The sequence below is a fragment of the Ambystoma mexicanum genome, chromosome 3q, assembly GCF_040938575.1.
Source record: "Ambystoma mexicanum isolate Mex_15411 chromosome 3q, UKY_AmexF1_1, whole genome shotgun sequence".
NCBI classification, from domain to species: Eukaryota; Metazoa; Chordata; class Amphibia; order Caudata; family Ambystomatidae; genus Ambystoma; species Ambystoma mexicanum.
This window is the reverse complement of record NC_090926.1, coordinates 1,289,357,384-1,289,375,101: the sequence shown is the minus strand read 5'-3', so window position 1 is coordinate 1,289,375,101 and position 17,718 is coordinate 1,289,357,384. Positions and strand designations below refer to the sequence as shown.

General features: G+C 46.9%; 1 protein-coding gene across 3 annotated transcripts in view; it reads right to left on the bottom strand.

The window, feature by feature from the left end:
- The window catches only part of CC2D1A (coiled-coil and C2 domain containing 1A), a 988,624-nt gene that overhangs the window by 507,176 nt on the left and 463,730 nt on the right, over positions 1–17,718 (bottom strand). For all 3 annotated transcript variants that reach the window (XM_069604374.1, XM_069604377.1, XM_069604375.1), the window contains one exon: positions 12,165–12,337. In XM_069604374.1, the coding sequence (XP_069460475.1) occupies positions 12,165–12,337 (173 nt within the window). The remainder of the gene's footprint in view (positions 1–12,164; positions 12,338–17,718) is intronic.

The window sequence follows — 17,718 nt, the reverse complement described above, 5'->3', positions numbered from 1 at the left end:
CAAGATAAGAATGCACGGGGTGTTAGAGTCAAGGTTGGTGAGCAGGTCTTCACGAATGTTCAGGAGAGCAGTTTCCGTGCTTCTGGCAGCTCTGAAGCCAGACTGATGGTCATGAAGACAACCAAAAGATTCAGTGTGGCGATTGAGCTGGGAGATGGCCAGTTCTCCAGGAGCTTGCCCAGGAAGGGAGTGATGGAGATTGGGCGATAGTTAGCCAGACAGGAGGGGTCGGCAGAGGGTTTCTTAAGAAGAGGGTGCACAAGGGAGTGCTTCAGTGGGGAGGGGAAGACTCCAGGGGCGAAGGAGTGATTGCAGAACTTAGCTAGGGCAGGAGCTAGGGAGTCGATGTGGTCCTTGATAGTTTTGGAGGAACAGGGGTGAACCTTTTTTCGACGAGACTTTCATAGATCTGAATTGTCTAGAAACCTTGTCTGCAGAGAAAAGAGGCAAGGCAGAAATGGAGGGAGGAGGGGTGGCTGCAGAAGGGCCAAAGGAAGAGCAGGGAATAGCAGAAGGGAGACCAGAGGGGGAGAGTGAGGACAGGATGTCCTGAGTTTTAGAAATGAAGTGAGAAGCCAGTGCCGTACAGAGGGCCTGGGAAGGTACAGGGGTGGTAGAGACTGCGGCAGGATTAGCCAGTTCCTTGCAGATTTTAAAGAGTTCGGCCGAGTTGTTAGATGCCGCAGGGACGCGGGCTTGGATGTGCCTTTGCAGCAGGCCAGTTTGTCAGAGGATGAACTTGAAGCAAGCCATTTCCTCTCGGCCACCCAACACTTGCGTTTAAGGATGACAAGGTCTGTGTCATACCAGGAGTTACACTTGACTTTGGGGTTCAGGTGGATTCTCATGACAGGGGCAAGGATATCAAGAGTATCAGATATAGAAGAGTGGAGCTTGGAGAGGGCTGTGTCAGGGTGAGAGTCAGCCAGTGGGAGAGGAGGGGGTGAGAAGGTGGCGACGAAAGCCTCAACTGACACGTGCTTCATGGGTCGGATGACCAAGAAGGTGGGTGGCAGTGACGGAGGTGGCTTGGCCTGCGGGGTAGGGAGGGTGAGGTGGGAGGATAGGAGAAAATGGTCACTCCAGGAGAGATGAGTGGAGAGAGGGACAGAGAGGGGAAGGTCTGAAGAGATCAGAACATCGAGAGTGTGCCCTGCAGAATGAGTCGGGCCAGAGGGGAGAATGGTGAGTGAGAGAGAGTCGCAGAGGTCGCGAAAGTGTCCAAAGGGGGGACCGGAGGCATCCAGGTGGATGTTGAAGACTCCAAGAAGGAGGAGTTGATTGGTTGAGGCCAGGAGAGAGGAGGAGAGGTCCGCCCAATCAGAGAGGAAGGAAGAAATCTGACCAGGTGGCCGATAGATAGCCACAGTAAGGGAATGGTTAGGGGAGAGAGAGAGAGCCTGCAGACGAGGCATTCAAAAGAGAAGTAAGCCTGCGTAGGAGTGACAGAGGCAGGAATCCATTCAGGGAGGATAAGGGCTACGCCCCCGCCAGAGCGGTTGAGCCTGGGAGCGGAGAGGATCTTGTAGCCATCAGGTAGGAGCAAGTCAAAGCTGGTGACAGAGCTGGACGTGAACCATGTCTCAGTGAGACCGAGGACATTGAGGTCAAGTTCTTCAAGAAGGCGGCAGATATCAGAGGAATGTTTGACAGCGAAGCAGGAGTTGAGAGTGGCAATGTGGAGAAGGTTGCCCTCCTTGAAGGACTTCCAGGGAGGGGTACAGATCAGAGGTACGCCCTGCGGAAGTGTGAAAAGTGCCTGAGAGGGGGCAGACAGGGAGGGGGAAGGGGAAGGCAAGGGAGCCAAGAAAAGGGGAGAGGGGACAGCAGGAGAAGAAAGGAAGTTGATGAGGTGCGGAAAGCGTCTGTCAAAGAGATGAAGGTTGGCCTGAGGGCCTTGGACCAAGACGGTCCCAAAAGTGTAGACATTAATGATGACCTTAGAGGATAGAAAGGAGGCCAGGAGGGCGTCCCAACGGGTGCCACCATTAATGGGAGAAGAGGAGAAAGGAGAGAGCACAGAGACCATATGAGGGGTCCATAGATCTGGTGAAGGATATAGTATGTAGAGTTGTTCATTGCATGATCAAGCGGGATGAGGTTGCGCGTGGTAATTTCTTTCATCCATCTTCTAGCATGTGGTGATAGTTGTGTTTGGTTTTGTAGACTGCCGTCTTGTGTGAATAGGTTGATGTTCAAGTCTCTGCATATTATTATTTCTACTGATTGATGATTTGCGGCAATTTTGACGATCGATATAAAGACTCCATCGATGAAGGATTCCGTTTTTATTGCTGCAGGGTTCCAGTAGACATTCAGTATTGCAATCGATTGTTCAGGTTTTTTTTTTGTTGATTGGATGTTGCGCTGTGCTAGTTATTTTTGTGATTTGGATCCAGGAGTTGATGTTTTCAGTACTTGCTACAGTCCATTGTGAATTGATCTTGATCAAGGTGAGGAGGCCTGACACTGGTCTGCTTGTTTTTTGACTATTGCAGGATTGAGAAAGGTTAGGAAGCCATCACAGGCTGGCATTTCGCTGAGCCAGGTTTCTTGCAGGCATATGATTTGCTAGTTTTCAAGTTTGGGTGAGGAGTTGTTGAAGAGATGCGAGTTTCCTCTGGTATTCCACAAGTATGATTCCATATTCCAAATGATTCTTTTTCGTACAAACTACTTCTGAGAACTTTGGCAAATACTTTACCGTTTAATACAAGAACTGCTCTTTCCTATCCAAGACACTAGCCCATTGACTTTGGCCTAGGCCTATTGAACTGAATTGAGTCCTCTAGAGAACTGAAACTATTTGCACTGCCTAAGAAAGTATTTGTGATCTATTTTATTAACTTGTGCCTTTGTACTCCTATTTAAAGTGACAAATGCCATTTTGCTCCTATTTCAGGGTAGCCTAATTTGCTCAGAAACGTATTGGTTTGGTACTGAAGTGTACTTGTGTATAATATTGAAAGGTGCCTCTTTCTAGTGAATGTTTTCTAAATGACTGTAATAAATTAATAAGTGTTTTACCAAGAAACATTGAGTGTGGCTACTTAAACCACTGTGATTGTAAAACCTCTGTGTGACATCATTTACTGCTCACATTCCATCGAGAGAAGCTTGGCTGCTCAGCTCGCTACCAAAAACTGTGTAGTACAGACTTATAGCAAAGTTGGTTTTGCTTACACCTGTAGTCCTAATTGTATGTGGTGGTCCCAGAGGGTACGACTTGCAATTCTGCCTAAAAACGCTCCGCCGTGAGGTCAATGGCCTCCGAATTGGAGCCCTGGTCGTCACTAAGCCCTTTATCACACTTGGCGGTTGCGGCGGCAGGGGAACTACCTTTGGCCTGCGACATTCCATAGGCTGCCCACCGCTTAACACATCGCTCCTTTAAAGTCTTGGGACGCGGGAGCTTACAAGCCGCACAGGCCGCATCTTTGTGTTTAAGGGGAAGACACCTATTACAATTAAGGTGTTTGTCTTTCCACAGGAATTTTGCCTGGCATGAAGGACAAAATCTAAATTGAGTCCTATCCCTAGCGCAGGAATAACAGTGATGACAAGACCTAAGGAACAAAGAGAGGAAAGGGAAAGGCATTCTTAAAAAAGAAATGTCCACCCCGACACCACTCTTCCCTACTGCACCGACCGGATCAACTGCCATCGAAGGTCCGCAGAAGCAGGCTTCGGCGGAGATCGGTAAACAACCGTCAAGGAAAGACTGTAAGATAAGATAAAACGACCAAAGGTCGATTAAATATAACAATATAGCAATGTCTCTTGAAGAGATCCGCATTATGCGACCAGTAAAATGGGTGGAAAAAAACAATCTGAGGGACCTCGACGTGGGAGGGATTTTGGGTACACTACACGTCACGTTAGGGATAGTGTTAGAGGCATGCCCATGTCGACGTCCCCTTTCGATTCGCGAAAGACAAGATGCAATGCTCAGCGGTTACCACTGGATGTCGGACTATATGCACAGATTGTGATTCTAAGCAGATTAACAAGCATCAGGAAAATGATAGTAACAGCACAATCACCTTAAATACTTCAGACGTTTTGCTCCACAGTTCCAAAAGAAAATAAGGAAATCTTGGTTTGCCACAAAGTTCCAACAAAGTTCTTGAAGATGTAAACTTAACAAAAAGTGTTGTTGACTCAATAGTGTACCAAAAGAACTGTATGTTCCAACTCCTCCAGGAGCAAGAACAGGTTTCACATTTGTCTTCAAGTAAACAGCAACAATTTTCTTCTGAACAAAAGTAACTCCAACACAGCAGGTTTACACAATTCTTCTTTCAATGTAACAATTAACTTGAGTTGGCTTTGTTAGAACCACATTTCAGCACTTTATCAACTACTTCACGGTTGACTCTCATACCAGGTCAACTTCCACACCTTGTCATACCAGTTCACCAGTCTGCCCACTCAATGCTTCACAAAAAAAAAGTGTGCATCAGTGGAAACTTCCAATTTAGAGCAACATCATCTTAAAAAGGTTTCTTTGGCATCAAACTTTAAACCAATTTCAAGGAAACAAGGAATCACATTAGTGTTCTTTGGGACTCCCATGCAACTATGCTCCTCTCCCTCTGGATAATCTTCTCCAGAAGGGCAGCCAGCTTGCCACCTATCTTTCCCCTCTACACAAGCAACCAAATAGTTTCTCTGCTTCTGTCTTCGCTTTGGCAATGTGTGTTTAGGTAAATTAGGTGATCTGCATTTCACAACACATGAATAGCAAGTCTTGCAACTCTAGTTCCCCAATATTCCCCTCTCGCCTTGAGCAATGTTTGCTGTATTGGTATTACTGTTTTCAAATACTCTTGGCTTGGGTATTGCTTGTAGGCTTTTGGTTTTAATAAAGCTTCCCCACTGTAGTTTTAGGCTTTCCACAATGTTGCATGCTTTCTTGCATACTCATTTTGGTTTGGTATTCACGCGAGTAAAACTGCCTGGGCCATGTCGGAGCGCTACAGAGTCACTGGCAAACTCTGAACTCACTGGGTAGTCGCTCGCTCCTGCTTCGCTTGGTGTTCGCAGGTTCTCTGTTGTGGTTTCTCTCGATCGGGTAAACAGCCTCCTCTGGTCCATCTCTGCTCGCGCCACTCAGAATTGGAGCTTCTTCTGGTCCGGAGGTTCAGGTGCAACCCATCCCCCTGAAACCTCTACAAAGGGTAAACTTCCCTCGCTGCTTCGGCTTCCCACTTCGCAACCTTTGCAAAACAAGCCTTCAATGGGCAAGCATCCTTTCCTCACGCTTCCCGCTGCATGATATCTGCAACAGGGCAACTTGAGGCAAAGACCCTCTCAGGACCAGTCAACGCTTTTGGCTCATCAGTGGATCCGGCACCTTCTCGCCTCCAGCTTCACCCGCACACACTGTCCGCACTGTTTTATCCTCTCCTGCTGTCGAACGCCTGCACCGTAGGTCTCTTTTGGTTTTTAAGCCTCCCAGTCTCCCTCAGGTGTAGGTCATCTTCACTAATTCGCTCCTACAGCAGTGTTACTCTGCATCCCTCTTCCCTGTACTGAGGGAATTATGGGACTTGGAAGACCCTGCCAACAAAGTTTGTTGTTCTAACCATTTCCACTTTGCCGATTTGATTTCTGCGCTCTATATTTGAAGGAGTATCACACAAATTATTCATCAGTTTTCTTTGTAAAGATGAATAAGGCTTTCTAGACTTTTGGCGGTTATTATTCACAAACTTGGCTTCCTTGATTTAGGGAAGTTTCTAGCTAAATGGGTTTGAGAGGGGTTTTATTCCTTTTTATACCCCAAGCGTTCGGACTGATTTCACCCTCATTAAGGTGTTCAATATGGGGAACAGCCCGGCCCGGTTATTCTGGCAACAAGCGATTATATAATCTGGCACTTGGGACAGGTCTTCCCTAGAAGAAATCAAACACAGTGTCTCCCCCCACGGGATCCTCCAACTTCCCTGGGCATTGTATTCTCCCAGGTGATTCTCCCGCAGAGCACCACCACCAAGGTCACAATCAGGAAGTGTCTGCCTTTCCCTGGCCACCTGGGAGGAGACTTTAGGCAGGGCTTTAGTGAGGGATATGTAGGATTAATCACACTCCCAACACCCCAAAGCAATACATACCTCTTCCCCACCCCCTTCCTATCTCCCCACTTATCTGCTGAACCAGAGCTTTGTGCTCTGGTCCCGGCGCTCAGCAGCCACCATAGAAATGGAAAAGGGACTTAGTCCATTTTCCCTATGGCGGCAGACATCTTTTTTATCCTTTTTTTCCTCCCCTCAGGTGATTGTGCTGCACAAGCGATACCAATCTCCTGAGGGGGAAAAAAAACAAAAAACAATTGCGCCCAAATAATCCCCGGGATTCAAATGGCTTTCATTCCCCAGCTGCCAGACATGGCCGTTAACGGGCCCCAGCCCTCGCTGAGGCATTACCGGCTATGTCCGTCCCCCACAGCGGGTTGGGGGGGGGAATTGAACCCCATATTATATGCTAGATTAGACACAGGTTAAAGATGCATAATCTTAGGTATTTTATAAACGGTTACAACAAACGTTAAAGCTATGACCGCATGCGTTCGTGGAATGAAACATGAAGTAACATCATGCATTATGACGTCAGACGCAATAACGCCATTATATAAATGAATGCACCTGCCATTTAGCACGCGGCACTCCAAGGAGAGCCGGAGAATGACCATGGAGGTCTCTCCTCCCAAATTCCAAAGTAAGTCTTTGTTACACACGTATCTTGATCACATCATTTTGATTAGTTTAGTTTATTAATTGTATAGCACCGCCTGGCCCTGGGGCATCCAGGCGCTTGAATTGAATACAACATATCAAATCATACAATACAATACAAAATGGTCCATAGAAGTACAATGCATCTGCAATACAGAAAGTTGGTACAGGTAAGGTACAAGGTGTGGCAACATAGGTCATGTAATAATACTTAATTTACAAGGTTGCAGGCAATAGGTCTGGTAACCATATAGTGTTAGGAGTTCATGGCTTCTTTGGTTAGTAACCAGGATTTGGCGCTCTGTCTGAATCTGTGAAAGGAGGGTTCAGATCTGAGATCCAGTGGCATCGAGTTCCATAATTTAGTGGCAAGCACAGGGAAGCTTGAGCCACCTGCTTTTTGGAGTTTGTATCTGGGGATAGTTAGACAGTGTCTTTGAGCTGATCTGGTTGGACGAGGTGGGATGTGGAGTGTGAAATTGTCTGATAGGTATCTGGGTGCTTGGATGGATAGGCACTTGTGCATGAGCGAGAGCGTTTTATACTCAATTCTCTGAGATATAGATAGCCAGTGGCAGTATCGTCTGGTGTCAGAGAGGTGTTTGTGTTTGGATATGTTCAGAGCTCCTCGCATGGCGTTGTTTTGGATAACTTGCAGCTTCTTAATGTTTTTTTTGGCTGGTGCCCAGATATAGAGCGTTACAATAGTTGACTTTGGAGACGACTAGCGCTCTGGCTAGTGTGATGCAGTTGGTGGGGTGAGAGGTACGGTCTACTGACATTGATGAGCTTGCAAGTGTAAGCAGTGGCGGATGAGATGGCGTTAATCTGTCTCGTCAGTGTGAGGGATGAGTCAAGGTATATCCCAAGGGTTTTGACGTTGTTGGAGACAGATGTTTCCGTCGATAGTGAATGTCTGATATAGTTTGGCCAGTTTGTTGAGTCTGGGTTGGGTGCCAAGGAGAAGAGGCTCAGTCTTATCGTCGTTAAGGCAAAGGCCTTGCTTGGCCATCGATTCTTGGATAATGGAGTAGATGTTGAGTACTGAGTTGTCAGTGGAGCAGTTGCCCGTTAAAGGAATAAGTATTTGCGTGTCGTCTGTGAAATTTGTGTAGATGACACCCAAACTGTCCAGTATGTCGAAGAGGGGTTTTGTGAACACATTGTATAGCGTGGGGGAAACCACAGGAGCCGTGAGGGACACCGCATGTAACTGGGGCTGGTTTGGCAGAGGGTGTAGGAGCAAAAACCCTCATGGTTCTGTTATTCAAGAAGGACTGGATCCAGACATTGGCTTTGTCAGAGAATTTGGCTGCTGAGGTTAGAGGTTTACGGAGGATGTCATGGTTGACCAGGTCGAAGGCAGCCGACAAGTCGAGGAGGAGAAGGAGTGCAAGTTTGCCATTGGAACTTGGATGGTTTTGCGAATTAATTATGTCTGCCACCTCTTTGATGGTTATGGTGGAGAATTCAAATATGTTGTTGTCATCCGCTAGTGGTGTGTGGGTGAAGGGGGTAGGGTTGTCAGCGAAGGTGAGGCTTTCTTTGTCTCGATTTTGGCTTGTAACATGGCAATTTTGCAGAGGAGTGCTTCTTGTATGTTTGTGCACCAAGATATGTCTTTGGTGCAAGTATCTGGAGTGGGGGAGAGGGGATTCGAGGTCTCTCAGGATGTTGAAGAGCTCTTTGGCGTTGCAGATTCTTTCATTGTACATGTTTTTTTTGTCTGGATGATAGCTGTCTTGTAGATGTTGGAAGCAAGTGCGTACAATGTCTTGTTATTAGTGGAGGGCATTTGTTTCCATGATAATACAGCTAATACAGCTTGTCTTTTAGTTTTGCAGAGTATTTTTAGTTCTGAAGTGAACCCGGAGTTGAGATGCGTGCATTGTTTGGCTTTCCTGAGTTTAAGCGGTGCTATTGTGTTTATGGCCTTAAGGATGGTTGTGTTGTAGAGCTCTATTAATTCTGTGGGGTTAGTGATGGTGGGCGCGAGGTAAATGATGGGTTGGAGTAGAGGGAGGCGTTTCTCTACTGTGATGTTTTTGCTGTTTCTAGTGAGTGTCGGTGGAGCATTGGGAATAGGGCCAGGAGTTTGAGTGCCTTTGTTGATGGTAAAGATGGTGAGGTGGTGGTCGGTCCAGACTGGTGTGTTGGAGAGGATGGTGGTATTGCAGTTGAGATCAGCTATCCAATCAAGGATGCAGCCTTTGTTAAGTGTGGGTTGTGAGATGTGATGGGTGAGTCCTAGTTCGGAAATGGTGTTGGCGATGGTGTTTGCATTGTCTTTCTGGTGGTTGAATCCTAGATTGAGATCACCTAGAATCAGGAGTTGTGAGTTGGGTATGGTGTTGTTGGAGAGTAGGAGAGCTATGTCGTCGTTGAAGGATAGTATGGGGCCTGGTGGCATAGATAAGGTGGGTGGTGATATTGCTTGTGTGGGTTGTGGATAGTTTGATGGTGAGTAGTTCTGCGGATGGGAAAGATTGGTTTTGTATGTGCCTTATGTTGTGGCAGCTTTTTGCAATAATAGCTACACCTCCACCTTTGGTTGTTTGTCTGTCTGCGCGGTAGAATGTATAGTCATCGAGTATGGCTAGCGCTAATGCGGGGCCGGAGGCTGGGTGGAGCCAGGTCTCGGTGATAGCTATGAAGTCAAGCTCGTTGAGGGAGATGTCGGCTATATCTAGGGCGTGGGCGACTAAGGATCTCGCGTTGATGAGTGCACCTTTGATTGTTTCAGTGGTATGGACTGGTTTTCTGAGGCGGGTGCGAGGTGAGAAGGTGTATTCCTAATACAATCCTTAGGAAATTATCCAACACAGAAACACTCCGTTTCTCACTTTTTTCGCACAATACTTACAATAAAGTTGTAACTACTAAAAAAGACTGACCATACTGATGCCCAATTTATTACTAAATTAATGTTGATATGGGCATCAACAAATTGGTGAATATTTTCCAGTTTTTGGAAATTGATTTTGGTTAAAGTTTAGAAATATTGGGGACTGATGAAATCAACGTTCATTTTTTCTGAATGCAAGCTATTAGCTATGGAACTCTGAAAAGGATTTCAACAAATTGAATCAAACAAAGGCTATCTACAACACCTAATGTAGGGGAGCATCACAATGTACGCAGGTATAACATTTAAAATTGCTACAGCAACAGTAACCTAACAACTTGATAACCCAGCAGATAGTAATGGGTATTTATTTTCTTTTTCCCTCTGCCCCTTTTTCCTTCATACACATTAACACTTTGTTTGGCGTTGGAAACCTTCAGTATATGAGTTGCACAGCCTCGAGGAGCCCAGTAGTTGGCTATGCAGTAGGATGACTGGCTGTGCCAGAGCTTGCACACTGCACAGAATATTGATTGCTGAGCATGTTTTGTTGGTAGTGCAGGAACATATTTTACTTCGTACTTCTTATCCAATATTCTTGTGCGTGAGGTAAGATTCTAACTTTAGAGCTAAATCTACGTCACTTGTGAGAACCCCAGAACTTGTTGCTGGACTTGTGGATTATTTATGCCCCCCCCCGGTACCTCAGTAAGTGGGAACCTTTTTCCACACTCCCAGATCCTTCTGCTCTTTTTATGGGTGTCATTTATAGGACTCTCCATAGTGCCCTTTTAATTGAATCCTCTGACAACTTTTAGTAGATGCCTTTATATTGCTGCAGGGGTGCCCTTGGGGCTCCCCTTTAACTTTCTCTGACTAACCATGTGAGAACTACAGTTCCCAAGGGTAGAAAGGCTATTTCTATCCCTTCTACATTTTGTTAGGTGAAACCAGCACACCCCACCTTATGTGGAGTGCTGGGGAGATATAGTGCTAGTGCGAAAGGGGATACAATGTAACAATTATGTCACAGGGACAAGCTTACCTTAAATGGCAGGTGGCAATGGACCTTTTTACAAATGTGGTGCTCATTTACCGCAGGCTGTTTTCACAGCAGCAGTTAAGGCACCCATGGGTGCCCATCTTGCCAAAATGGACCGGTCTTTTTTTGCCATTTTAGTGTTCATTGTCCTTTCTTGGATCTTACCCTGCCCTCCAGGGTGGGAAAGTCATTTGTGTGATTTTTATCTTCGGCGGGAGACCTCGGTCAAGCCTGCCCAGGCTCCAGAGTGTCTGAAGGCAAGAAACGAGGGAGAAGTCCAAAACTCTGCAGCCCTTTGAACTGGATATTCGCAGGCAGCCTTGAAGACAAACTGGGAGACTACTGTCCTGAAAAGACTCCCAACCCCAAAGGTTTAATGTTGTACGTCTGTTTTATTGGCTTGGTTCCTGCATAAAAGTCTGATCTTGGAAGCTGAAGTAATAGTCAACCACTAGAAGCAAATCCAAAGAGGAAGATGAAGAAACTGGGGCTGAGATGATTTCTAGCAACCAGAGAGCCTGCTGTGTAACCAAAGCCTGCTGTTGGCCTTCCTTTCAAGTGACCTGGAGACCCCAAAGACGACAACCCTGACCCAGAGCCTGGTGAGATCCAATGAACTCAATAAGACCTGCATTTTGAGCCATCCCATGTCATGCTGCGATCTTGCAGGGTTGAAATACCCCAATACTCAGTCATTGAAGTCCCCTCACCAGAGGGTTGGACCACATTAGCAACGGAAATACAATCAGTGATATTCTGTATTCTTCTGGCTCCTGAAAAGGGTTTCAAAACCACGGAGTCACAACCAGCTGTGAAGAAACTCTTGCCCGGAGCCTTCCTTATGATACCTCCTGCAAAAGCCCTTGTTGTGTCCGGTCTTCAATCTTCATGATCAAGGAATTCAACAACCAAATTTTATGTTATCCTGAATGTAGTTAAAAGTATATACGCTTCCTTGAATCTGTGTTCCACTAGTCAGAAAAGTATCCTGGTAACAGGGTTGGTTGATTATGTGATTCCTTAACCGAGTGTCACTGCATAACTGACATGGTCTACTACCCTTGTCGTAATGTAAAGTAATCTAAAAGTAACTTATGGTTTTACTCCCCATGAACAGGTATGTCCTATACTAAATGTGTTTGATAAGGTTTAACTTCCCTAGAATTACTATAAGGTATTCTGAAGGTGGTTAATGCCCTTAGTTGTTCCTAACTGAACTAAAAACTTAGAAACTGCAGGGAAAACAACCCTCCCCTCTCCTCTTCCTTCTCCCTCCTCCTCCTCCTCCTCCCCCTCCCCCTTCCCCTCCATATATAAGGGCCAGTTCCCAGAGATGCAGGGATGGAAGTTGGAATGCTGAGTTGTAAAGTAGCAAAACAGTTGGATAAGGAAGAGCCAGCACCTGCAGATATTGACAATCAAACCCACTTCATGATCCGGCTTACCATTGTTTGCACATAGGTCAAGCTTTGCCTACTAGAACCTAGGAGACTTTCAGAACAACCCTGTCTCCAGGTTTACCATTTGCAGACCCTATTACCTTGCTTATATCAACTGGTAGTCCACTCTGTGATGCCTCGATCATGGGGTCAAGACCCTTTGCCTGGCGTAGGAACAGCTTGGCCCCTTCAATGTCATTCTTCTGCTTTGCTCGCAGGGCGGCCTGCATCAGCTGCTTCTTGCGGCCTTCCAAAAAATCCAGCTGCTGCTGGGCTGAAACCAAAAACCCAAGGAGAGTGAGGCAAGCACACAACCAGGTGAGAAGAACAAGTTACTTACCCCTGGTAACGTTTTTACGACTGGATGTTCCTCCAACGCATTCCTCATCTATTGATAGATATCCTTCCAGCTTCGGAAAAGCTTCAGCTGCTTTGGAAAATACATTCGGCAGCGGGTGATGTGCGTTGATGCGGTAGACCGGATGGCCCTTGAAGGTTTCCATCTCGGGGTCGACGTCAGTATATATAGCACACACAGCGCCCGTTGGCTTCAGTTCTATTTTTATGCCTTCATTTTGCAGAATACCAGCATCAGTGAGTCCCAGACAGTACCAGACTCTGAAAGGGTATTAAGTGTAATGCCTGTAAATTCTACAGCTAGGTAGGCTGGGAGAGCGATAAGGAATACGTGGGGGGGCTGGAGAGAGGGGGGGGCATCCAGTCGAAAGAACGTTACCAGGGGTAAGTAAATTGCTCTTTGAATGGATTGTGCCCTCCCACGTAGTCCTCATCTTTTGATAGACTCTCAAAGCAGTGTTATGTTTTGGTGGAGGGAGTAAGAATTTTCAGACTTGTGTCATGGACTGAATGCACGACATAGGATGAATCCAGACAGGAATGCTGCCTGTGTGAATGCATGAATGGTAGACCAAGTGGCTGCTGCACAACTGCATTTTATAGGCACCCCTCTTTGCAGAGCAGAGGAGGTCGCCATGTCCCTTGTGGAATGAGCTCTCAGGCCTTCTAGGGGCTCTTTCTCAGCCAATCTGTAGCATTGTGTAATGGCAAGAATTATCCCTCTGCACAAGGTTTGTTTTGTACCTGGAAGTCCCAGTCTGTGTCCAGTGTAACCTAGAAAAAGTTGGTCATGTTGAAGTATCTTCGCCATCCGTGAAATGTAAAAGCGCAGAGCCCTTCTGGTATCAAGCCAATGTAGCCTTTCCCCTTCCTTGCCAGGTTGAGGGGGCAGATAAACTGTTGTTGGTTGTTCAATAAGTGAAAATCAATAAGAAGTTTGGCAAAAAAGAAGGTTTAGCCATAAGGACAACCGTGTCATTGTAGAAAATAGTAAATGGAGGTTTACTAGGAAAGGCCTGCAAGTCACCCAGCGGGCTGATGTCAAAGCTACTAACAGAATGATTTTAAACGTTGGTAGTCTCAGTGGACATGAATGTAAAGGCTCAAAAGGAGCACACATTAGAAATGTTAAGACAAGATTCAGGTCCCAAATAAGCACTTCAAAAGGTGTAGGAGGGAACACGTTAGTGAGCCCTTTAAGAAATTGTATAATTTATAGCATCTTAAAATAGGATACCTCCTCCAATGTGGGCTTGAAGATTGGAAGCGCTGCCAAATAGCCTTCAATAGTTCCACAATGGAGCCCCAGATTTGCTAAATGCACCAACAACAAAAAAGATAACAGCATAGGCATACTGCACTGAAAAGTGTTCACCCCCTTTCCCTACACCAGCTGCAGAATTCATTCCAACGGCAGTGGTACAAGGATTGCATTGCTGGCCTCCTTGCCGAAAGCAAAATCTCCATAACGTCATCTGGGAGGTCCCAATCCTTAGATCTCAACCTCTCATAGACCATGCATGAAGGTAGAGTGTCTTGGAGGGAGAACCCGACCCTCCTCTCGCGAGAGAAGGTCCTCTCTTTGTGGAAGACACATTGGAGGGCAGATGGACATGTCCAGAAGGTCTGGGTACCACGTGCTCCTGGCCCAACCCGAAACAATTAGGATCATGGATTTCCATAACTTTCTGAACATCCTAATCACGGAGTAATGACAGGAACTGGAGGAAACGTGTATAGGAGTGGAAACGTCCACTACAAACATCTCCTAGAGCTCCTTTTGGGGGAAAATCCCTGGAGCAGGACAGTTTGCACTTCCGGTTGACACTGGGCGTGCGCAGATCCACTTGAGGGGTTCCCCAAAGGGTGAAGATCTCTTGAAGGACTTCCTGAGCTAGTTCGCACTCGTGAGAGACTGCGTGCCTGCTCAGAGCATCCGCCGTCACGTTCTCCTCTCCGGCTAGGTTAACTAGGTTAACTACTAATAGAGAGATTCTTTCTTGAATTGCCCAGAACCAGAGCTGCCTTGCCTCTCTGCACAGCGGTAGTGAACCTACACCACCTCTCTTGTTGAGGTAGTACATGGCCACTGTGTTGTCCGTCATTATCAGGACATTCTTTCCCCGTACAGATGGTAAAAAGGCCTTCAGCGCTAGTCTGATTGCCCTTGGCTCCAAAAGATGTAGTTTGGATTCCGATGGAGACCAACGTCCACTGACAGATTGTTGGCGAGGGCTCCTCACCCTGTGAGTGAGACATCCGTCACGACTCTCATGCCCGGCCATGGTTGCCAAAAAGGTTCTCATTTCAGAATGTTGTCCTCGCAGGCCCACCACAGGAGATTCTGCACAACTCTGCTCTGAACCCGAAGAAAGTCTGACATCTTGCCTGAGAATTGAGACCATTGAGTCCCGAGGGCCCATTGAATGGATCTCATTCTCAGACGAGCCTCTGGCACCAGAAAAATGCATGATGCCACGAGGTCAAGCAACCTCAAAAAGTCAAAGGCCGGAAGACGCTGGGCACTCAGAATTTGGAGACCATCTGTAGAAGGTGTAGACCCCTCACCTCAGGTGGCAAGGTTTTTCCCAAGGATGCATCCAGGATTGCTTTAATGAACTGGTCTTTGAGATGGCATCATGTGGGACTTCTTGTAATTGAGGGGGAAGCCCAGTCTGTGGAGAGAGTGGCAGGTTATGCTGCAATGTTCCAGGGCCTTTTCGGAAGAACAGGGCCTGATAAGCCAATCGTCCAGGCAGGGGTAGACTTGAATCCCCCCTCTCCTGAGACTCGCTGCCACCACCGCCATTAACTTGGTGAAAACCCTCAGGCGGAGGTCAGCCCGAATGGCAGAACTGAACCTCAGGTATTTTCTGTGCTTGAGATGGATCAGCACATGAAAGTAAGCATCCTGAAGGTCCAATGACACCATCCAATCCTGAAGCTGAAGGGCCTGAAGGATCTGAGAAAGGGTCACCATCTTCAACTTGTCCTTCCTGAGGAACGTGTTCAAGCATCTCAAGTCCAAGATGCGTCTCTGTACTCCATCCTTCCTGTGGATTAGGAAACAAGGAGAGTACCACCCTTTGTTCCTCTCCATTACAGGTACTGGTTATATATCTGGTATATAGCAGGCTCAAAATTTCCTGCACCAGGAACGGATTTGGAACTTTGAACGAGTGGCTCCCCGATGGATGGTCCTCAGGTCACTTTAGAAAGGGGAGGCAGTAACCCTGCGTTACTGTTTCCAACGCCTGTGCATCTGAAGTAATGTTGTGGCATTCTTGCAGATGCTGTGAAAGTCTGCCTCCCACCGGCTTCTTGGGGTTTAAGGCCTTAGAGAGCTTTTGAGGCAGCTGAAGCAGCAGCTGATAGAAAAGTAGCCATTGCTTGGGCGGAAGTGGCACCCCTCTTGTCCACTACGAGGGAATATTCTTTGGTCCCTTTGACATGCCAATCCTCTCGCCCTTCCAAATGACTAGAAGCAAAAGGACTTACCATTCCAATATGTGGGTGAGATGGCTGTGGCTGTCTGATAGCAGCACCAAGGGATTTGGCTGCCGCCTTCAAGGTCTGCAGCTTCTCCACGATTTCGTCAGCCTTGCTGCCAAACAGGCGAGTGCTGTCAACGGGCATGTTGAGGAGTCTAGATCAAACTAGACTCTTCACCATGCACGTCCGGTCAACCAAGCAAACCTGCGTATCACAGGGCTCGCCGCCATGGCTCTACTGATGCCATCAGCCGAGGCCAGTCTTGATTGCAGAGACTCGCACATGGCCTCCTTTCCATCTCTTACAATATTCAGGAAGCAGTTGCTTTCTACCTCTTTGGGAATATTATCAGCCGCCACTGCTGTGCAGTCACAGAGGGTGAATGTACTTTTTGTTAAGGCACAAGTTGCATTTGCAGCCTTAAGAGCCATGCTTCTGGTAGAAAACATCTTCCTTGCCCAAGCGTCAAAACATTTATCGTCTCTGTCAGGTCGGATGGTTGGGTATGCAGCCTGTTTGGATGTAGATGCCGCTGCCTGAACTACCAGGCTTTCTGGTGCAGGGTGCTTCGACAAGTAGTCAGGGTCGCTACTCTAAGGACTGTACTTTTTGGTGAGATTCTTATTCACAGCAGAACTTGGCTCAGGAGCCTCCCAATTCGCCTTAACTCTTTTTTGGAGGGTGACATGAAAAGGAAGTACAGGATCCTTCTGTGGACCTTTGTCTGGAATGTCTGTCAGGTCACCTTGCTCCACTAGAGGAGCAGGTCTGCCCCATCACAGAAGTCATAAGTTGCCAGTAAGAGGCACATGCATCGTCTGCCGGGCTAACCTAGATTCTTCTGAAATAAGGACTTCAGGGACACTGGGAGTGCCAAACTCCAAACCAAAAGGTGGGGGCTGTCTTGGTCTGGTGGCTCGTGCTCCCCATAAATGAATCCTTTCTCGGCAACGGTTTATAGGATTTTTCCACTTCTTTAATGGATAAGGGCAACGATGGTCTTGAGCCCAAAGTGTCTATTTCGATGGTGATAGCATTGCCGGTTTGGACACCGAAGGCATCAATGGTTTTGAAGTTGAAGACTTCTATTTCTTCGACGATTTATGAACCGTCTGAGTCTGTGAAGGACTTGAACCTTGACTCAATTGGGTCATTGATTTTTTTGTTGAGTAGAGACCTTGAAGGTTCTTGATGGCCCTACGGTTTGCGTCCCGAGCTCAAGGGCGTGCAGGATTTAGCCTTAACCCTTTCCTTGGCGGCGTTATGCAGTGCAACAGGAGCATGGATTTCTTCTTTTTCTTTCGAGGGAGACGAGGGGGCCCCCCCTTAAAAATGTTCAGCATTATCTGCCTGAACTCCTCCCATTGTGCTGGAGTCAAAGATTTTGTTGGGCAGACATTACCTCTCTCTGGAAAAGAATCAGATGAGCTGGAAGGTGACCTATAATGCCTTTTCCTACTACTAGACTGTGACCACTTTTTCAACCTTTTCCTTCGAGAAGACTCGTCGGATGATAATTTCTTCGACGGTGTCGTCAAGGGGGATTTGGAAGGGGGCCTACCAGATGCTAATTTCCCTTTAAGCTCTTTCAGAGCCTTACCGGTTATGGACTGACAGGACCCACAGTCCACCGCCCTGTGCTCCAAGTCACCAGAGACACACCCGATGAGGGTCTGCGAGTGATATTTGAGCACTGCATTCATGACACATTTTGAACACGGTCTTCGGGGTTGACAGTGTCCATGATAGGCAATTGATTTTTTGTCTTAAAAACTATGCGTGCCATATTTCTCAAAGCATTAGCTA